The following is a 22,571-nucleotide window of genomic DNA, read 5'->3' on the forward strand; positions in this document are numbered from 1 at the left end:
CTATGTCTGTTAGTTAGTCAGTCACCTTTGAGTTATATAGATTTATAGCATACTATAACTTCACAACTTTCAAAGTTCCAATCTCCGTAAGGGTAGGCAAGGGGACAGATAAACAATGTAATTATTATTGTTCATCAATAATGTGTTCATAATAAGGTGTGCGCCTATTGACTGGCCACAACAGAATAGAGAACTGAATTTCTAGCGATTTCAGAATTACCAAAACAACTTAATACAAACATATTATTTCCAAATATGTAGTAGGTATGTTGTTAAGTACAATAAATAAGTACGGTACCTAATTATATTTGAAAATTCCAAGTAATTATAGGTAGAGGATAAAATTAATTAGGTAAATAAAATACCACATTGAGTAAATAAGGCTCATAATTGTACACACATACGAATGAACATGAATAAATACGGAATGTACATGACACATACATAAGTTGACTGCCTCGGTGGTAACTTACGTCATAACTTAAATATGTTTCGAACACAAATATTTGGGTTCGATGCCCAAGGTGTAAAAGAGGTTAAAACATTTCGATGTTCACTGTAGTAGAACGAAACTTTTGAATTCTGCAACTACTACAAGTATACATATAATAAACCACAACGACTCCTGAAAGATTTCACTCGGAATTCACAAAAAGATTGATTAGATTTAGATTTAAACTTCAGCCATAATCGTCCAACTGCAGTGCACAGGGCCTCCCTACGAGGGCAGGGAGGCCGTCAGTGGGGGACTTCCACTCCTCTCTGTTTAAAGCTTTTAAAAATATAGAGATGTATTTTTTCTTTTGTTTTATCTATATATAGGTATTGGGTATGAAGTACATAATTTGCTATTGGTCCCATTCGTATTACTACAACTAGTGACTTAACTTCTGACTTAAATGTGTGTACCATATGTAGACATGATATAGTCTACTTTGACTAAATTAACTGTTTTATGTATTAATTTTGAGTTAGTAGATATTCAGTTAGTTACTTATTGCTATCTAATAAAAGTATATAGTAAAATTGTTTCTTGCATGACTTCAGCAACGTAAAGTAAACCTATTGTTAATTTAGTTACGTTTAATTTTAAATAAACTGTAAATACGTAATTGTTTTAGAAATATTTAATTAAAATTCATGTTAAATAAGAGCGGAGGCCCAATTACCCTCTTCCCAATCCCCGATTTCCCAATAACCCTTAAATTCCTAACCCCCAAAAGCGTAACGTCCTCCGTCAACGTATTTGTAACGCCTCTAGTGTTTCGGGTGTCCGTGAGCCGTGGCGATTGCTTACCGTCAGGTGATCCGTCTGCGTGCTTACGTCTTATTCTTCTCCTAATCTAATAATAAGTAGTTTTGTTACCCTAAGCAACGCTAAGGCAAACCTGTCGGTCAGCTGAAATATTGAACGGACCTGTGTTTCAGGATTGCGTCATACTGCTGAAACCTTGGCCTTTCAATATAAGTCTCGCTCATATATAACCTAGCCTAGGTAATATATTGTGTGACCTCGATGCTATCTGGATAAGCTGAAACGATGCCTAAAAGCTTAAGCACCTAGTTATGTAATGTAATGGTTTTATTTGGTTTATATATTTCTGATTTAATGAAAAAATCTGTTGTAAGTTTATTTTCGTCTTGTACCATTTTTTTTTTTTGATAATTTTATTTGTGCATTGATAAATTTACTATTGTATGTACGTTTGTACTATGATATAAGTTGGTCTTATTAAAGAGGACGATTTCTTTCAGACCTTGCCGGTCTGAAAGATGATCTTTAGAAGATATTTTTTCAATTTTATAATATGTACATTAGTTTCTGCAAGCAGCTTCGCCCGCGTTCCCGTGAAATAAAAAGTATCCTATCACCCAAGTCAACTATGCTGTCTGTATACCAGATTTCATCAAAATTTAATCAGTTGTCAGTCAGCGTGATTGACGGACAAACATCCAAACAAACAACAACATATAGTGTGATATAGTGTTATACGATTTTTCTAGATATATTTACGCCCACTATATGTTAGTAATAATTTAATCATTAAGGACATCGTGACATGTATCACAATCACATTCATGCTATACTATATTAAGAACGATGTATCACTAATAGTACAAGTTTTAACCATCAATTTAACTTAGAGCTTCGTACCCAAAAGTCGTTCTTACAATGAATAGGTCATCTTAAACTGGGTAGGTAGTAAAAAATTATAGTTCGAAACCTCTTTCGTCATTAGTCTGCTTATAACCATGACGATACTCTGAGTCATGATAATAAGTGCTTGTGACGTCACATTGATGATGTCATTAAGTGATCGAAACATCAAGTTGAACTTTTTATGGCGATGATTATAACTTTTTCGTCCGTTTTTATGTCGAAAACAATTTTATATTTCTGTTTCTTTTGTATTACGAAGTTTTGTTTGTTACTTATCAAATGTTTTTAGTTGAAGAGTCATTAACATCGTGTTTCACTCTAATATTATAAATGTGAAAGTTTGTTTGTATGGATGTTTGTCCGTCAATCACGCTGAAACTACCGTGTCAGCTGTCAACTAGCTGACTTTGGTGATAGGATACTTTTTATCCCACGGGAATGCGGACGAAGCCGCTGCCAAAAGTTAGTTATTAATAAAATAAACTTAACTTTATATTGATTTAGAAAAGTTTCGTAAAAACTTCTATTTCAAGATTAGCATAAATTAACGTAATGTATCTTGGAACAATTTTCTAAAAATTGCATTTGAATAATACAAATAGGTTAAAGACGAAACTTACGTGACTTATGAATAACCCTAAAAATATATATAGGTATATATTAGCCAGTACCTATTTAAGTACTACACGTACACGTATAAAAAAACATTACACACACAAATAGCAGTAAGTAGGGGTCAACTGGACAAGTCATGTATGATTCATAATAAAACAGATAGTTTAAATGCCATTTGTATGATAAATTGACTGATTGACAAACCAGACGACCTCTTAAACTCCTACTCAAAATTTAATCCATTTTTAAACCTGAAATAAAACACAAGTACTTAAATTAATTTTTCAAAAGTAATTGTTGCCTAATTATTAGCATATCTTGCATGTAAATATATTCTTACGCTATTTCTATGCCAACTGAAGTTTTAGTGTAACGTGTTGAATTAAATACTAGTCACAATATTATAAGTATGAACTAAAAGAATGTACAAAATAAGTGGTCGTAATTCTAGGAAGAACTAAAATATCTTCGACTGCTTCTTATTTAAATGCGATCTACGTAGATAGCTGCTCGAGTAATCCAAAAAAATGTGTAATATGTCTGTATTTCGTACAGTGTCGGTATGGTTGCGTCTCTCTGTGAGCTCAACGTACATCGTGCGCGCGTGCTACTAACCTTGACCATCAAAGCAAGGGCCCACGAAGGTCATATCTACATTGTTTCATTGATGTCATACCTTGTCATAATAAAAACATTGGTATTCTTCATATATTGCTCCCTACCTACATACATGACCCAATAACTTAATAAAAATCATAGTATTGCATAACCGTGTCTGAAAACCTGACCCAGTATTGAAAAGGTAACAAGTTTATTAATAAAGGGCTGTAGAAATGAGTCTTAAAGCTTTTATGAGAGAAGTTTTATTTGAAAATTGTGTACTACCTAGTTATAGTATAAGATGACATCATCTGTGTTACGCGGCGGCGTCGAGGCGTCGAGGCCACAAGACTCGATTGCTTTGCACCAGGCAGGTCCCAGTTTGAAATAACGCGCGCGGTGAACACCACGTACGTTACAAATTCAGTGTGAAAAAAACGTCAAACGCTCCTTAAATCATGGCTAACATAGTGGGTAAGTGTATATCCTATACCTAATCAAGTGACCAAAAATATCACAAAAATAATGTGTCAAATTGAGTTATTTTTTCTCACCGCATCTTTGCGGCCGGTCTTTTTATTTGACCTTGAAACTTTTAACACGTAAATAGGTATATTGTGGACAATACAGCGACAGATTTTTAGTGATATTTCTAGTCTCACATATTTAATAATCTAGTGTTGTTTTTGAGTAACCGGCACCCGGCTACCTAAGACCGGCATTTCGTTGGCACAAGGCCAACTTCGGGCGTGGTGATGCGGATAGAAATTTCGTTAGAAACAATCAATATAAACACTTATACACCGGTTCTTCGAAAAAGTCATGAATAATAAATTATGAAACAAACCATACATCTTCATCAAGCGTGATGTAGGAAATGACGCTTTACTAATTAAAATATAAGGCGTATTTTAAAAGAATGTGACGGCTAAGGAAACTGGCTCCCACAATTAACTGGTTTTTTATTACTTATGTTTGCATTTACATTGTTGGATAGTACTTACGAACCTAGTAACCGCTGCAGTATGAGATCATCCTCAATTCCGTCACCATCGAAGGCTACCTACTATACTGGTTCTAGATGATTTAGCCTGTTTATATAAGTACTTACTCAGTTGTTTTCCTGCATAAATGTAAATTAAATAAAACAGATATTTCAACATATATGTCGCATAAACGTGCTAATTAAACATAGAAGGTACTTGTGAACTTCCCTATAAATACATAACATCACACCTTATATTTAAGTCAACAGATACAACGATTGACTTAAGACTACTGATAACTTGGATATTTTAAATGTCCAACCCGAGAATCAAGTCCAGAATATTCAATGACTAACGCATTAAAGACGGGTTCTGTATTTCGAGATGAAATCTATGAACTTCTAGACATAGTAAACAAAGTAATCAAATAGGTAATGTGTTAGGTCATAACGATAGATTGATCTAATTGACCTAATATACCTCCGCATAGTGAAACTGTAGGTAGACACGACCCGACGACAAGACTGATAACAAATTACAAACAAAGTTTTAACAAGTAAACATTATGACAATATAATTCATCACTTCCACGCTAATCTATGTAAACGAACAAAAACTCATTGTTATTGTTATGTAAAGATTTGACATGCAAAAATCATCACTATGTCTTTGCCATAAAGGTACTTTCGCCAAATCTTTCTTGTGGCAAAGTAAACAAGTGAAGATAGCTTGCTTGCTGACTGTAGTCATGGCAAATTAATCGTTAATAGCCAATTAACAACGAGCCGTGTCTGTTCTAGACTTTTATTGAAGTCTAGCTAATTGTTAGCATTGGTTTTACCTTTAGTAGTTTGCCATTGAAATGACCAGGAAAATTATGATTACAAAACTTTATAAACATTCCCATAGCATGGTTATTATTTTTAGTATTTAATTGACGGTAATGGCCTTAGGTTCATTTCATATTTTTATTGGCAAAAGTCCTTAGAACGTGACTATTGATTACTATCGTATATTATATGTTACCTTATTAATATAATACACAAGAAAATGTGTAGGGGTGTACGTATAATAATAGAATATTACAAGCAAAAACTACTGGAATTTTTGACTATTTGTTATTATGAAAATGCAGGCGAAAATGCTGGTAGAAATAGGTACTATAATAAAAAGCTAGACAGCAATCCGTATTCTTCTCAATTGCAGTAAAAATATCCCTGACATGAATTATAAACATGATAAAATTACGGTGTTAATTCCCGCAGTTACCCATTTTGTTCTGCACTAGATCGTGACTAGCTTGCTAATAGACAGGGTGTGTCTAAATCTAGCATGATCGGATTACTAACATTCTACTCAGGTAAGGAGGGTTTTTCCAATACAAACACGTTAACTGTTTGTTTTAAAAACCACCAAGTATCCTATAAATATCATACTGTGAACGGAGCTGGGAACAAAACTTTTATAAACATAAAATAAAAAGGTAAACGTTAACGTTTTTTAATAGCTGAAACACACGATGTCCTTAGAAGGCAAGCACTTCGTCTGTAGGTGTTTATTCAAGTCTTTGCGTTCCGTATTTGAAACTACAAACAGACACACCAAGATAACTCGGTGTTCAGATACACTCCTACAGATAGGTAGAGGTTACAGAATTGATTTGATAGAATGACATCATCGGCCCGGACTACTTTCATAATAAGCGAAACAAACGCGACTGTCCTAGCGCGCAGGCGCCATGGACGCGTTCCTTCAATCTAACACAAAAACAAGCTCTATATACGCAGCAATGAACAACTTCCAATGACATAATCAAGTTATGAATTCGTAGGTGCAGAGCGGGACGTTATAGCTCGCATACCAACACACCCGCCTATATTTAGACCCGTGTAAGAGACATGCCTCGAATGGAAGCCGATGGCCGTATATCATTAGACTAAATAGGAATCGAGGAAAGCACTAAGAACGGTTTACAGAATTTTAAATAGCTCATAAGCCATTGAACCTTTATTGGAATGCAAGGTTGTGAAAATAGCTTTAGTATCGAGAAACTCAAATGTACCTACTCAAACATATGTAATGTATTAATATCTAACTTCATAATATTAATTGGTATAAGACTAGACCGACTGCGGAGCATGTTTTATAAATTAAACGAAAGTGAAAATAACTCTACACATTACATAAATCAAATCTAATAATAATCATGTATATGTATAGCGAACATTATATCATTATTATTCAACTTGTTCAAAGAACAATTTTCACATTAAATATGTTTCTTGTTGATTACAGATTTATCTACCGAGGATAAACTCGAATACCACTTCTTCCCCGTGTCGAGCGGCTCCGTGTCGTTCAAAGTCAGGACCTCCAATGATGCCCACATTGCCCTTACCATGGGGCCTCAACCCAGCGACCCAATGGTTGAGGTAAATGTTTAAACATAATTTTGGTCTATTCTATCTTATTTAATCGTATTTAAAGACGATCAAACTTACTATTTTTTCTGCCAGTGCCATCTAAAAAGCAAAACATATTTAATTTATTTCATTTCGGCAGATTTTCCTTGGAGGTTGGGGTAACACAAAGAGCGTGATCAGGAAGAACAGAACCAAACCCGACAAAGTTGAAATCGAAACCCCTAACATCTTGAATGGCGGCGAGTTCCGTGGCTTCTGGGTCCGTTGGGACAGTGGCATCATCTCCGCTGGCCGGGAGGGCGAGGCCATTCCCTTCCTCTCATGGGCTGACCCTGAACCATTCCCCATTGCCTTCTTTGGAGTGTGCACCGGTTGGGGAGCGACCGGCTCCTGGAAAATCGAAGGTAATATTTGCAAATTACCCTTAACCATCGTTATGACATAAAATGTACCCAACCAAATAAATTCCCCTTTATTATCGGCACAGATGGGGGTGAATTCAATACTCCGGACCAGTTAGAGTATAGATTCGGACCCGTCCTCTCAGGTTCTCTGAGATTTGAATATCGCGGTCCCCACAACTGCCATGTAGCTTTGACGCCAGCACCTGCTGAAGTGGACCCTATGTATGAAATTATGCTTGGTGGTTGGGAAAATACCAAGTCGGTTATTAGATACTGCAGGCAGAAACCTGATAAGGTAGGATAGAATGTCGTGACCGTCGGTGTATTGCTTGTTGGAACATTCCGTTAAAACTTACTGTTGGCCCGTAGGTTGAGGTCCCGACGCCAGGAATTATGAATCCTAACGAGTTCAGGAAATTCTTAATCGAATGGAAATGTGGCAGAGTGATTGTTCGCGACGGCGAGACGGGCATGGTTATTATGGAGTGGGTAGACCCCTCGCCATTCGGCATCACCCACTTCGGTGTGCGCACTGGTTGGGGTGCCCGTGGACAGTGGCGTATTACCCATTTCGGCAATGCCCACGCACAGCCTCGTTGAGTAAAATTTTAATAGAGGGAATGCTTTGGATGTTAATTGCTGTCAATTAATCCGCATTATAGTGCGTTTTATTTCTGATATTTTTTCGATAGATGAACTAAATTTTTAATCGCTGTCACCACCGTTAAACTAACAAAAATAAATATTGTGTTGTAAGAAAACTGCGTGTTTGGAATCCTGTCGTATGGTAAACTTGTTGTTGACGTCTGCATCGGGATGTTTGTCTCGGATTGGTGTTTGGTACGTTGGGTACATTTTGTGATTAAGCCTTTTTTATTATGTTTTTTCTTTTCCTCGCCCACGCATTTTCTTCTTATTTGATACTTATTACACCTAGCACTTTAGTCAGCATTTTAAATTAATCCACTATCTCCACTACCTACGGTAAGTCGCTTCCTCTAAACAAATTGAACAAACGAAAATTTTAAAACGAACAAAATTAAATCTTCTATTTCTCTCAACTTTACTATTGCCACTCATGCCTATAAAATAACGTGCATGTATGATCACTGGTTGACTGGTGCACCACAACGACGCACCAACTTAATTCGTACTCTAATTCTATAGTGCAATCAAGACACTATGCACTGATAACTGTCATGAACTACTAAACTTCTGTAACCCACAAAATAACAGTTAATAGGTACTAATGGGTGGAAACTAGACACTAGTTGTAATAAGTCAGTGTTCAATACTTGCTGGTTTAAGTAAGTAAAGCTGTAATATAATATTTGTATATAGGTACCATTTGTATAACTGGCTGGTACATTTTCTCTAATTGCATCCCATTAATGATTATCGCCTGATTGCCTGCCTTTAGATGGATAATGTCTCATTCTTGCTATACTTTCATTACCCATGTGGGTTTTACATCCATTGTTTCATTGCGGAAGAAGGACGATCATAAAAATTCTTCACTATTGCAATGAAACAAGGGCGGAACTAAGTTGTTATTGTACTAAATTAAGTATTGTATTCCGCTTGTCTTACCTTGCAAGATTGTTTTAAACTGGTTTACGATTGATTGCATTATTTTGTAGTTGGGCCATCGGCGCCAGTGGCTGCACCCCTGTACGCTGCGCCCCCCGGCTACCCCGGCGCTATGGGAGGCTTCAGTGCCCCTGTAATGGCTGGACCTGGCAACTGGGTTGATGCCAGTGCTGGTCAAGTTCCCCCTGGTGCCGTCGTCGGTGGCCAGGACTGCAGCGGCGAGCCTCTCTACGTCGCCAGGGCACAGCACGAAGGAGCCGTGATTCCCGGAAAACTTTGCGCTTCACACGGATGTGCCTTCGTTCCATGGGGCGGTTTGGAGCACGGCAAACCCCAATACCAGGTAGGTTTCACTACTACTTTTGTAGTTTGTGGACAGATTATTATGTTTTTTAACTGGGTCACATGATCATCTTACTATTGCAACTGATTGATTAATTTGATTCGGTGATTAATTACCTATTATTTTGTTTTCTAGGTGCTGGTTGGCGGCCCCAACAACTGGGTGCGCACTAGTGGCTCCAACGTGCCTCCCGGCGCGTTCCCCGGCGGTCAGTCTGAAGATGGCGAGCCCCTGTTCGTGGGCCGCGTGAACCATGAGGGCAGCCTCACCACCGGCAAGGTGCAACAGTCGCACGGAGTGTGCTACATCTCCTTCGGTGGACAGGAGCTCGGCTTCCCCGAATACGAAATCCTCATGCCCTAGATTATACCACCAGTAATTATGTAAGAATCTCAGGATTTGTCCGTACGTGTAACTTAGGAATACTGCTTCCACAATCTATACGAGCAATTAATTGGTGCATTTAAATTGTGCCTAGAAATAAAAGTCAAGTCACGCTGTGCCTGTTCGTACGTTGTATGTTAATTGTTGTAATGCACTGCATAATATTATTCGTTTGAAGTTATTGTGTTGTGAAACGCATAAATAACGATAACTATAATATGTAATATTTTTGTTAAATTATTATATAATATTTACCAATTAATTATTTTGTATTGTTTTATTTCATAAATCCTCAATTATATACTTACTTACAAAGTCGTGTTTCAGATTAATCTGAAAATTAGAACTTATACTTATCATAACAGAGTACAAGATTTAAGAATAGATTTTGGTAAAAAAAAAACAATTAGGCTCTAAATAGACGTGCAGTCCGATTGCAGTTGAATTTCAATCTGCGTGCAGTCGGACTGCACCTTTGATTTGCAGTCGTGTCAACTGCAGCCAAACTGCCCTTGAACTGCAATTTGCAGTTGAAATGCAGTCCGTCTGTCTAGAGCCTTATTCTCTGTTTCACTGCTAAACTCTGAAAAGGATATTGATCATGTCCGCAACAAGACGTCTGCCCACGTCTGTCTGTAAACTATAGGTAGGTTAACCTACCAATAAAACAAAACAATATATTGATGTTTGTTTGCAGTTTCCCCAGTAAAACTGGAACCAGTACCCCGTAAAATGTTCCCTGGTGAGGGTACACTTCACTGGGTTCCAATGACCAATGGCCAGTTACCTCCAGACGCAATGATTGGCGGCTTCGAAAACGAACTCACATACATAGCCAGGGCTTACCACAATAGGTCAATATGCCCTGGACGATATGTTCCCTCCACTGGAAGGTGTTTTGTTCCCTGGGGCGGAAGAGCACATAAAAAACGGCAGTTTGAGGTAACTACAGAACGTCATTTCTTTAATGAATATTATGTCTAAACGACCCACTGACATGATTTTTAAACCAAACCGAACAGATTACGAACGTACTATTAAATCAGGGTTTCCCAAACTATGGGTCGCTCCCCATTGGTGCATCGCAAGCAAATTTCTAGTGAGCCTTGTCTGTAGAAAGACACACTAACCAACCGTTCTGTATTTTATTTTTCATATTGGTAAGGCCTTAATTCCCTACAGAGTTCCTGAGTTTAGGAACTTAATTTAGATAGGTCGTAGTCCAGACAACTTTGGGAACCACTGTATTAGATAGTATAGGTACATACACATACATAATCATCATTGTCATAGGCAGTAAAGCTTCCTGTTTTTCTCCTAATTTCAACCACAAATTATTTCTATACATGTTCCAGATTTTATGCGGATTTAATGCTATGTGGGTTAAAACAAGATCTAACCTTATCCCACCGAACGCATTTGTTGGTGGAACTTCAGAAGTAATGGACGAACCTCTGTATATAGGAAGAGCTATGATTGATAACAATCTAATATCTGGAAAGTATACACTCGTTACCATCTCTGCTATTTACCGTACAACGGCAGGGAGGTTGAAGTAGTTGAGTATGAAATATTAGTTATACCGGAGAATGAAGTACCACAAGCTTTGCCTTTTACATATTAAGTAGGTAACTGGCAGTATGTATGTAAAATTGCATATCGACGGAGGCATGCTTGGTGCCATGGCTAAGTGACCGGCTGTTCCTGAAGGTGTCGATCCAGAAATTATTGATCCAGTTCTAGTGTGGAGTCGTATGTTTGTATAAACAGGAGATATAGGCACAGGAGATTAAAATTTGGAGCTTTGTATTTAAAAAAATAAAGATATTAATTATTTGTTTTATCCATACCCTCTAATGTAATATTCCCGATTTGTACAGTACTGTCACACTAATTTATACATATAAGTAATAAGTAATAATACTAACCTATCACCTAATTTTCCTTTCTCTGTGAACTATATAATTTGAACTCAGTTGAACCTAGAAGGTATGTTTCGTGAAGTGACTGTCATGAAGTACGCGCTTCACGACATTAGGAATGATTACCTTAAAAAAGAGTACCTTAATCTACTCTACTCTACTATACCCCCGTGTTAAAGAGACCCGGTACTATCGTGCTTGTGATCACTCGATTGACAACGAAAATTGGTCACCAGAAAATATTAATTACCTATTTAATATCTACGAATTACGAAGTATAAAAGCACAAGTGCGATTTCCGGGCAAAGGGTCTTGACTTCGGTCCCCGGGTCTGGCAAAGTGTTACTAGGCATTTTTCGGTTTACAAAAATTTCTCAGTAATAGCAGTCTGAAATTTTGCCCACTATAGGTAAGGCTATATGGAATTTATAACCCATGTGATGAAAAGTGGGTGTACCTGCATCATACATTGGCATTACATGCCGTAATGTGCACCTTTGCCTACCCCGGATTCAACTACGTGAAAAAATGATACGAATAATTAAATACAAAACAAAAAGCTCCAAGTTTAATAATTTTCTGTGCGTCGTTGCGGCAGCTAAACAACGATTCGGTCTTGACTGATTTTGTGCCGTCATTAAAATTCCTATATTTGCAAAATCAATTCGACTTTATAGCTGATGTTTCAGTTCTATAATATATTATTATAAATTATTATTTATAAGGTAACGTAATACACCGATAAATAAATTGGATTCACGGTCACCTGTCGAAGTAAATTACTTAAATTACCATAGACAATTTTGAAGTTTTCACCGAGACTGTATCGCACATAGACAAAGATACTAATAGAGTAGAGTGGAATGAGGAATCATAGTGGAATACGGACTAAACCAAAACAAAACATCTGTTTGGTAAATATTGTAAAATACTCAATAAAAAAGTGTCGCGTCCCGGTCCCGGCGTCCATTTTACTATAAAAAAATCTTAGATCGCGTCGCTTCGGGTTCGGGCTGTCTATTCGAGTTGATTTCAGTCATTCTAATAGTTAGCGATTACAATTCTATTTTGACCGGTCAGTGCTAATGAGTAATGAGTTAAAACTACTGTGCAGTGTGCAGTTTGATATTTAGTTTTGTTTACCGGCTTTAGCGACAAAATCATGGGTGATATACTAGGTAAGTTATACAATAATATCCAAGGTTTAACTAAAATGAATAATTAGTATAAATAAATCATGAACAAGTCCTAGAATTGCACCATATTATTTTGTTTAAGTATGCGTCATATATTTACAGAAATTACGACACGGCCGCGGCATCACCATGTTTTCTACAAATTCACAGCCAATGCAATCAACTTTGAAATTAAAGCCGAGGGCAATGCAGCACTTGGAATATCTAATAAACCAGAACAGAACTGTGAATTTTTGGTGGGTTTTCTAGTAACTATTTAAATTATTGAGCGAATTCAATTAGATATAATATATTACACATTTCAAAATAAGAATTGTTTAATTGTGGTTCTGGACTTAAACAATTCTTATTTTGAAATGTAATGCCACAATAAAAATCTAAGCAACAACAACAATGTATTATTTTATCATCTCATACACTAACTGATAGAATCAGTCTTCATACTTCAACATTTATAAATATACTTCACAGATTGGACACTAACAATACATTAGATACTTAGTCTATAAGCGAAATTAAAACTAAAAATCTAATGTATTGTGAGTGTAGCATGGATTTCCACAAAGTAATGCCTGACTCTATTCTATATATTCACAGATTGGTATAGGCCACAACAACAGGACATGGATAAAGAAAGTTAGAGGAAGAGGAGTGTACAGGGAAACTATAGATACTCCAAATATTTTATCCGCCACAGAGTACAGACGGTTTTGGGTTTCCTGGTATGGAGACATTATACGTTTGGGAGTGAACGGTAATAGCAAGCCTATAGTTACATTTAGCAGCAGAACTGCGGAATTAAAATATGTTACTTTCTTGGCTCTTGATGATGTCAGGAACACTGTGCACTGGAGGATTGAAGGTGAGTGAAATTTCTGGTCAACAATTTTTATATCCGGCCAAAACATACCCAGAATCAGCAAATTTTTCTCCATCAAATGATGTGCATAACTCAATACCCTCACTTACCCTGTTTTGGCTGGAAGGCATCAATTGTATAATGGATTGTATGTAACTCAACCATTTGCAAAGGTCTCTTTTACTATAAATGTATTGACTATATCTCAGCCCCGGATCTAGGGGGCAAGCCGGGGCCCATGCCCCGGGCGGCAAATTCAGGGGGCGGCAAAATTCACACTTCACGGACCAGTGGACAGCTCATCATTTATTTAATTTTGACCACGGAATAAATATAGTATCTACAAGTACAGGAATTTCATGGCCATATCAACTTGACCGATACCCTGAGCGCGGAGTGAGACGTGCTGCCCGAACATTTTATTATTCGCTAGGCGCGTAGGCATAGTCCATAAGAGAAGAAGTTCGCCGCTTCTACGCGGGTGTCGTGCGATAGATGGTCCTTTACGGGGCGCCTGTTTGGTCAGCTCGACTGTCAGGCGTCTGACGTTGCAGAACGAAAATCTATCGTCTGCAGTGGAAAATGGCCATCTAGATCACACGAGGATACTGAACGGTGTCCTTCGAGGCGGCAACGCTCCTGGCTCGCTTTCCGTCGTTGGATATCCTGGCGGATATGGACGCGAAGGTCTACGACCAAATCCGTTCCGTCCGTCAAAACGGCGGTGGTAGAGTGCCAGGAGCGGCGTTCGTTAGGCTGAGGCGGCAAGAAAGGCGACACGCGCTCGAGCGGTAGCGTGAGCGGCTACAACAGCCAGAGATCTTACGCAAGCGCGTTGTCGAAGCCATTTTGCCGCATTTCGAAGCCTGGCTGAAAAGAGAGGAGCGCATCTCCTTCAGGCTCACTCAGGTACTGACCGGACATGGCTGCTTCGGTGAGTACCTGAACAAGATTGGGCGAGAGACCACGGCAAATTGCCACCACTGCGGAGGTAACCTGGATTCCGCACAGCACATGCTCGAAGAGTGTCCGGCGTGGGTCTCGGAGCGGCGGGTCCTGGTTACCAAGATCGGGCGAGACCTGTCTCTGCCAGCAGTAGTAGAGGCTATGCTGGCAGATACAGAAAACTGGAGGGAGGTGGCCTCCTTTTGTGAGACTGTAATGTCTCAAAAGGAGGCTGCTGAGCGGGATCGTGAGAGGGCTGATCCTGCTTATAGAAGGCGTCGAGGTGGCAACAGTCTTGACGCCTAATCCCGCCTGCGTCAACTGCAGGTAGACCTTTGGGGTCGCGGGTACCTAGAGTGGGGACTCTAGGTGCCCATCTAGCGACCTCAGGGAAGACGGTGGCACAGTGGTCACGTGCAACTTGCACAATGAGGCTAATGGGAGGTACATGTCTCCCTAGGGATGTGCCGTAACAGGCGTTGCACCATAGGGGCTCCGGAGCAGGTCTAGTTAGAGGTCTGGGTGCCCCTTATCGGTGCTGAAGGTGGCCACCGGGGTGGTTTTAGTGAGGTAAAAATCCCACACTCCCTAGTCTTTCTCCCCAAAAAGCTAGGCGCCTTTTAAAGGTTTCCACCCGACATCAGAAAAAAAAGTACATAAAGTCGATTAGAAATACGCGCCCGGCTCTTGCTCGCCTGCAGGAATCGCAGATCGGGGCAGCATGCGTTTGATTACCGTGAGATGAAGCTATGTTCGAAAACTTCCTCGTCGATTTGTCCCCACGACAGTGTTTTGTTTTAAAAATGTGAGTACATAGTTTGTATATTTACTATTTAGCACTCGTCGATTGTTACTTTTGCTCTTGTGATGTAAAGGGTGTCCATTCGAAAAACAAACATACAATTCAGTATCCTAATTTACCGTCTGCTAAACGACCTGTACCTCATGGACCAGGAAGTAGTAATGAAACTGGAAGCTGATAATTACGATTCCACATTATGGAGGTTATTTATTGATTCTTCTAAGAGAAGTCTGAAGGGTGTCTTGTTGTACAATGGTAATACCTATGGTTCGGTGCCTGTTGCTCACTCCGTGCATCTCAAAGAAACGAACGAGAGTCTTGAGCTGTTGCTAAATAAAATAAAGTATAGCGAATATTGTTGGCAACTCTGTGGAGACCTCAAAATAATATCTATGCTTTTGGGTCAGCAGTCTGGATTTACAAAGTATCCATGATTTTTGTGCGAGTGGGACAGTCGAGCACGAAATTTACATTACATTAAGAAAGAATGGTCTTTCAGAGAAAGACTTGTACTGGGACAAAAAAATGTGCACCAACCCAAAATCAGTTCTTTCACCTCCCCTTCACATACAGTTAGGACAGATGTAGCAGTTTTGTCAAAGCTTAAAATAAACAAGGTGACTGCTAATACATATGCGACAAATTTCCTGCACTTTCTTAAGCTTAACTTAAAGAAGAACTTTTGTAGGCCCTCAAATTCGAAATTTAAAATCGGATAGATTGTTCTAGAATACAATGACCCAGGACGAATCTGAAGTATGGAGTTCATTCGTAGAAGTCATAGAAGATTTCCTTGGAAATAATAAGTCTCCAAATTAAGTACAAAGAAATTGTAGCTAAGATGCTCCAAAATTATAAAAAACTGGGATGCAATATGAGCGTTAAACTTCATTTTCTGAATTCCCATGTTGACTATTTTCCCGAAAATCTTGGAGTTGTCAGCGAGGAACAGGGAGAGAGGTTCCATCAAAACATATAGGAGATGGAGAGACGTAACCAAGGAAGTTGGGCCTTGAACAGGGCGCAGTTTTCAGGGAAAAAGAGAACGATTTCATTAAAAAAAACCAACGTCTGTCTAACGTAGGTTATTTTTTTTATGAGCAGCTCAATTTTGCAGTGTAATTTTCTTTTAAATATATCTTTAATAAATATTTTCTAAGATTTTTTTGGCAGTTTCTATGAAAAATTTTATTCACACTTTTCCTAAAAACCTGACTTGCTAGAAAAAAACTAAGCACAGATTCGTGATCAGCACACCCCATTTACTATAGGAGACCTATTAAACTTGAAACACTTTTTCGTGAAAAAGAAAATGTAGGCCTGTGTGGATGTATTATTTCCGGAAGGTAGGTTAGTATGTAGGCTTTGTCCAAATTTCAAGCCAGGAACGCTTATCGGGTCTTGCAATCTTAGCCATAGAAAATCGTATTGCACACGAGATAAATTACGACAAGGCTATAGACTTATTTGCTGAACAAAAACCTAGAAGAGTAACATTGTAATTTCTGTTAACAAAGTTTAGTATATAATATATTTTTAATTTTATAATGCATATTTTTATTTTAAACCCTACCCTGTTAAATACATATATATCCTAGGTTTAGGTCTATTTATCTGTAAATAATACACAACACAGAATGAACAATAATGGATGCATTATTTCCGGAAGGTAGATTAGTATATAGGCTTTGTCCAAATTTCAAACAATTTGTGGACATCTGTTTGTTGCAATTATATGGGTGAAAAAGGTGAAAATAAACACGATTTGACTGCACGGTTGGTGCGGTGACTGGGCAACTGGCTACCGTGCAACGGGTACCGGGTTCGATTCCCGCACGGAGCAACTCTTTGTGTGATCCACAAATTGTTGTTTCGGGTCTGTGTGCATCATGTGAACTTGTATGTTTGTAAACGCACCCACGACACAGGACAAAATCCTAATGAAAAAAAAAAAAAAGGTAGGTGGGGGCGGCATTTCTCAAATTTTGCCCCGGGTGAAAAAAAATGTAGATCCGGGGCTGCTATATCTATAGGTATTTCATAGGATGCCCAATTTTTCCTTATTGTTGATTTGAACATATTATAAGAATGCTACAACTTAAATGTATTTTATAATAATACAACAAAAAATCTATTTCAGTGCCACCATACATAGAAAAAACGTATGTTATGAGACCTATTAGCGGAGGTGACCCATATTGGGTGCCATATGATCGAACAACAGACTTCCCAGACAATGCTTACATTGGTGGACATGAAAATGAAAACTTATACATAATAAGGGCTGAGCACAATGGGTCCTTGACACCTGGAAAGTATATGACCTCAAAAGGAATGGGCTACATTCCATGGGGAGGAGAAGCTAATTCCAAACTTACATTTGAGGTAAGATATTATTTTTAGTGTTTCATTGTAACTATATAATATTAAAATGTATATTTTGATTTAGTAACAGTACCATTAAGTCAGTTATTGGTGGTTCGCTTCCCACATATAAAATAATTGTATTCAGTCCACTGCAGTGAGAATCTGACCAATGTATTGATCTTAATCTTGAAAACTTATAGTTATTTATAAGACATTCTAAATTATGTTAATTTAGTCTCACAACAGTTATTATACAAATATAGCAAACCGGTACAGTACGGTAGGGAAGTTAATTTAGTATGTCTCATGATAGTTATTTTAAAAATAGAGTCTAATATAAGTGTGTAATAATATGTATACTTTGTTTTAGGTGCTATGTGGATTTAATTTTACTTGGATACCATGTAAAAGCACAGATACTATTCCGGTTGGAGCTGTAGTTGGTGGTTACTCAGAGGACCCAGGAAAGGAGAAACTGTACATTGGAAGAAGCAAGTATTTAGAGCACTTAATTCCGGGCAAAATTCAACCATCACACAAAGTCTGTTACATACCATATGAAGGAAGAGAAATAGGCTTGGACAAGTTTGAAATACTGGTTGTGCCTGACGATGGTAAGAGATGCGTTAACAAGTTCCTGATCCCCGGGGCTTTGATCGACCATCGTATTGTTTTTCGTGAAGAAGAGCAGATGAACATGGACATTGAGCATGCTGTCAACTTCGAAGAGTATGCTGGGTTTTTAAATCCTGAAGTTGATGGTTGAAGGCCATATGGGTATTTAATATTACGAGTAATGTAATGTAGGTTCCTACTTATAGTAATTAAGGACATATTCTTATATATTTTACCTTTTTGGTATTTTTTTATGTTTTTTTACTGCTATGCCTAATACTCGAACATCAAATTATTGATAGCTAATCAATAAAAAAATAATATTATTTTGTAATATTGGTTTTTGTTTAATTTGAAGCACTCTTCATCTGTGACATGACCTGTAGCGGGTTCGATTCCCGCACAGAACAACTCTTTATCTCTTTTTTCGGGTCTGGGTGTGTGTATGTGAACTTTTATGTTTGTAAACGCGACACAGGAGATAATCCTAATGTGGAGCAATGTTTTATAAAAAAGAAAAAATGTACTTAATAACTACTTCTTACCAACAACTATCTGTAGACTATGGTTTGAGAAGTTTTAAAAGAGCAAAGTTAGGAAAATAAAAGACTTGTTGCTAATAATAAATTATAATAATATTTTTATAAAAGATAAATTGCATTAATAAATTAAATTCAATAAAATAAATTAAAACATGACCCTAGGAGGATGACGAGGTATTGGAAACTCTGATTCTTCGCCTGGCGTCACTAAAATTTCATAGATATCTACTTCAATTTCTTGGCCATAAAATGGTAAATAGCACAACTTGTAAAGAACATGGACTTTTCCTGGTACAAGATTGCATCCTAACATGGCCCTGCCAATGTACAAAGGTTCATTATCAACTTCAGAAAATCCAGCAACAAAAGCATTTCTTGGAATGTGATCGGCTCTTGTTTTCATCCATTTTGCATTAAATCCACATAATATCTGTAAATAAAATGACTATTTCATAATATTCAAATTTTACCCTTTACTGTCAATACAGTTCAAAACTATTTTAATTTAAGTACTAACATTTCAGTGATATTTTTAGAATGTATAAGTTAGTAATAGTAACTAAGTGTTTAGGTATTTATTTAAACTTTTATACCTGAAAGTTTTCTTTCGGATGCTCCATGTGTCCCCAAGGAACAAATGCTCTACGCCTTGACGGTACATATTTTCCAGGGCATATGGAATTATTATGTTCAGCTCTGGCTATGTAAGTGGGTTCTGATTCAAAGCCACCAACCATTGCATCTGGTGGCAATACACCATCAACCATAGAAGCCCAACGAAGTCTTTCACCAGGAAATAATTTTTCACCAATTGGCTTCAGTGATACTGGTGAAACTGCAAAGAAAATGTATTTTAAGTATTTTTTATTAAGAGAACATATTGTATTGTGTGTGAGATTATTAATCTGCATATAAATTAAACGATCAATAAATGTATTAAACAAAAGCATGTGTTTTTAATCTTATTATAATAGGAATAGACTAAAGTTACATGTTGTTTACGACCAAAAATTGTGAATAGGTGTATAAAGCAACTTACTTTCAATAATCCAATCCACAGGGTGTTCTGGTGTACTTTGAGTTTTGTACAAAATATATCCCACAACAGGACGATTGTATAAATCATTAAATTTAACAAAGGGTTCTTGCCCTAGTAAACTTATTGTAACTTTGTTACTATGCCAAGTGACACAAAATTCATGGTACTCGGTAAAATTTTCGATGCCACTGGGAAAACTCTGTTCATTGTTATCAAGTAAACTAGTGACTTTGGTTGGTTCTCCAATTGTAATCTGAAATCATAATTATAAGCATTTTTACTTGATTAAGTTATCTGATGAGTGGTTGTAAGTGCAACTGGTGGTGCAAAAGATGGGAGTTTTCAAAATTTTATGTAATGGTATCGCATTCATCAGGAATTATGCTTGTGTTGCAATGAGTCTGGTTCCACTCCTGGGTCAAGTAAAATACTATTGGAATGTTTGAACATTTTCATAGTAGTATGCAGTCACTTGTGTCCTGTATAAGGCCATAGGCTCACAGATTACTACATAGTTGGTGTTGTTTGATATACATAGGTAAACTTCAGGGAACAAAAAGCAAAGTGTTAAACTTTTTATTCACAAACCTTATAAAGGCCAAGGTTAAAATCTTGGTATGCTATCAGTTTAATTTCTGCAGAAGTTCCAGTGGTCCTCATTTTGAATCTTACACAACCACCAGTAGCCCGGTACATTGTTTGGCGGTCATCTTTTGTTAATACTGGCAATTAAACAAATACAATAAAATATTAACAACAGTATGCTTTTTTTTAAGGGGGAAAATTATGTCGGCAGCTCCAACAACAGTAAGTTTGGAATTCCTGCACTAATAATAAGGTTAATTTACTAGAAATTCACCCTCATTTTTCAATAGAAGCAAGCTACTATTTCCTGACCATCTGCCTACGACTTGCATTAAAAAGTTTACAAGTTACTAAATAAATATAAGGATCATTGAGATGGTTAAATTGATCCTTAATATAAAAAAAGCATAATAAAAATAAAGTGTTTGTTTTAATTATGAATAAAAAAGAGGGTAATAAAAGAAATGGAATTACTTTTAAAATATTTTTGCTTACAAAGTAGCAAATATCCTAGTATCCTAAATAATAATTGTTGTAGAGAAACATATCAACAATGATATGATTACATGCTATTGGAAGATACTATTCAAATTGATTAGTTAATTGACGTTACACGTTGAAGTACCCGATGCTGGCAAGATAATACCCGACATATTTAAAGTTTATCGAAATTATGCTAATAATATTTTGTGACTCATTTTCAGGAAAAAAAATCTATGTAAACGGTATGAAAAAAGTCTTGTAAATATCAGACTAGACTACGTAAGGAAAAGATAAGACAGTTTTGAAGGTTTTATAATTATCCAATCAAATTAAAATAAATAATAAATTGTAGATAATTGGATGCCTTGTAAAAGAAAAATAATAAAATTGTTTACCTTTGTAATCGCACATGGTTGTATTATTTATAATAATATTCAGGTAAAAGGTAAATTATAAGAGAACAAACACAAACAACTGCAGCAATTTATGTGCTGTGAATGAGATATACTTAACATTGTGCAATTCATTAAATATTACTTATTTTTGTTTATCGCGGGTATCAAATCATACCGTTTTGACAATTAAATAGTTGTTGACATTTTTTATATGACGTTTCATTGGTCGTGAAATGACATTCGGATCAATGTTGCCATAATCCTTATAAGGAATCGAGTCGAAAAAAGCACGGCTTGTTTTGAAAACCTAGCAACAAAGCAACCCAATAATCTAGTTTTTTTTATTCCGTGCCCATAATAAATGAAATTGTATTTAGACACTTTACAGAAACTCATACAGTGAACGAACAAAACAGCGCGGCTTGCTTCGAATTCTTATTTACAAAGCAATATAGCTAGCTTCTGCCAGCCACTTCGCCCACATACCCGACATAAAAATTTATAAGTAACTTATAACTTATTCCAGACTTTATAACCTGTATAATATCTGAACAAAACATTGAAACTTATTCAATAGTTTTTGCGTGGAAGCGTAAATACTTAAACAAAAATATAAATGAAAATGTAGGTACTTCACAAACTTTTATATTAATTATAATAACTAATGTAGAAAGAGTAAGATTAAGTATCAGTAAGATCTCAGTAAATAACATATCTAGATTTTTAAGAAAAATGTTTTGTTTTTATCCTAATGTTTCTCCAACAGACTCATAGGTATTATACATTTTTGGTTGTTTTTTTTCTTAGTTTAATAAAGCCAGACCAAGATTACAATTTTTTTTAAAGCTTTTTTAAATTACAATAGAGGACGGCGTTACCGTCCAAAGTATATACCATTCGCCAACACTTCAAAACTTTTATATCATACCTTTGCGGTTTGCGGGAGTTAAAATGATGCAATCCTAAATCGCGCTATTAAAGTTTTCGGTTCTGTTAGCTTAGACCTCAGTGATTATCAAATAGAGGTGGGGAGTCCGTTTTTTCGCAGGAAAGTAGTTTAGGCGTGGAGCTACACGAAGTCCACTGCCTTTACAGCATTTATTCTATCGCTCTGTAAAACAAAGCTTAGACTCGCCTGTTAACTGAAGGCGCGTGATTAGACTCAATTCTATAGCTATTGAAGTCTGTCAGGCCGGGCAGTGTCAGGTAACCAGTTAAGCAATATCTCAAAATAAACATGTGGATCACCAGGTCTTCCGTGGATCTGGTGGTCCACATGTTTAAGTACCCTTACTTCTTCTTACAATCCCACTGC

At 37.0% G+C, this 22,571-nt stretch overlaps 2 protein-coding genes across 2 annotated transcripts; one reads left to right on the top strand and one right to left on the bottom strand.

The window, feature by feature from the left end:
• The first annotated feature begins 3,680 nt into the window (after positions 1 to 3,680).
• Positions 3,681 to 18,548, top strand: LOC118272002 (uncharacterized). The gene is made up of 14 exons (XM_050698763.1): positions 3,681 to 3,850; positions 6,658 to 6,794; positions 6,925 to 7,189; positions 7,273 to 7,484; positions 7,559 to 7,784; positions 8,830 to 9,122; positions 9,258 to 9,483; positions 10,204 to 10,448; positions 10,862 to 11,007; positions 12,554 to 12,606; positions 12,727 to 12,860; positions 13,222 to 13,486; positions 17,371 to 17,615; positions 17,968 to 18,548. The coding sequence occupies exons 1-14, from the start codon at positions 3,835 to 3,837 to the stop codon at positions 18,361 to 18,363; spliced, it is 2,859 nt and encodes a 952-aa protein (XP_050554720.1). The 5' UTR covers positions 3,681 to 3,834; the 3' UTR covers positions 18,364 to 18,548.
• A 274-nt stretch (positions 18,549 to 18,822) lies between these two features.
• LOC118275348 (uncharacterized) lies at positions 18,823 to 21,442 on the bottom strand. The gene is made up of 5 exons (XM_050699096.1): positions 21,257 to 21,442; positions 20,382 to 20,515; positions 19,794 to 20,046; positions 19,348 to 19,589; positions 18,823 to 19,184 (listed from the first exon to the last, which is right to left on the bottom strand). Exons 1-5 carry the CDS (start codon positions 21,270 to 21,272, stop codon positions 18,900 to 18,902), a joined length of 930 nt encoding a protein of 309 aa, XP_050555053.1. The 5' UTR covers positions 21,273 to 21,442; the 3' UTR covers positions 18,823 to 18,899.
• Between the last annotated feature and the right edge of the window lie 1,129 nt (positions 21,443 to 22,571).

This window comes from Spodoptera frugiperda, chromosome 15 (genome assembly GCF_023101765.2).
Source record: "Spodoptera frugiperda isolate SF20-4 chromosome 15, AGI-APGP_CSIRO_Sfru_2.0, whole genome shotgun sequence".
Taxonomy (NCBI): Eukaryota; Metazoa; Arthropoda; class Insecta; order Lepidoptera; family Noctuidae; genus Spodoptera; species Spodoptera frugiperda.

What these genes read in the sequence shown, in the direction of transcription:
- LOC118272002 (XM_050698763.1), top strand. An exon ending in AACAATCTAATATCTGGAAA is followed by an intron (nt 11,008 to 12,553) that starts GTATACACTCGT and finishes GTGTGCAGTTTG; the next exon opens with ATATTTAGTTTTGTTTACCG. An exon ending in TGTGCACTGGAGGATTGAAG is followed by an intron (nt 13,487 to 17,370) that starts GTGAGTGAAATT and finishes AATCTATTTCAG; the next exon opens with TGCCACCATACATAGAAAAA.
- LOC118275348 (XM_050699096.1), bottom strand. An exon ending in TTAACCTTGGCCTTTATAAG is followed by an intron (nt 20,047 to 20,381) that starts GTTTGTGAATAA and finishes TTATGATTTCAG; the next exon opens with ATTACAATTGGAGAACCAAC. An exon ending in TGTGGATTGGATTATTGAAA is followed by an intron (nt 19,590 to 19,793) that starts GTAAGTTGCTTT and finishes TTTTCTTTGCAG; the next exon opens with TTTCACCAGTATCACTGAAG.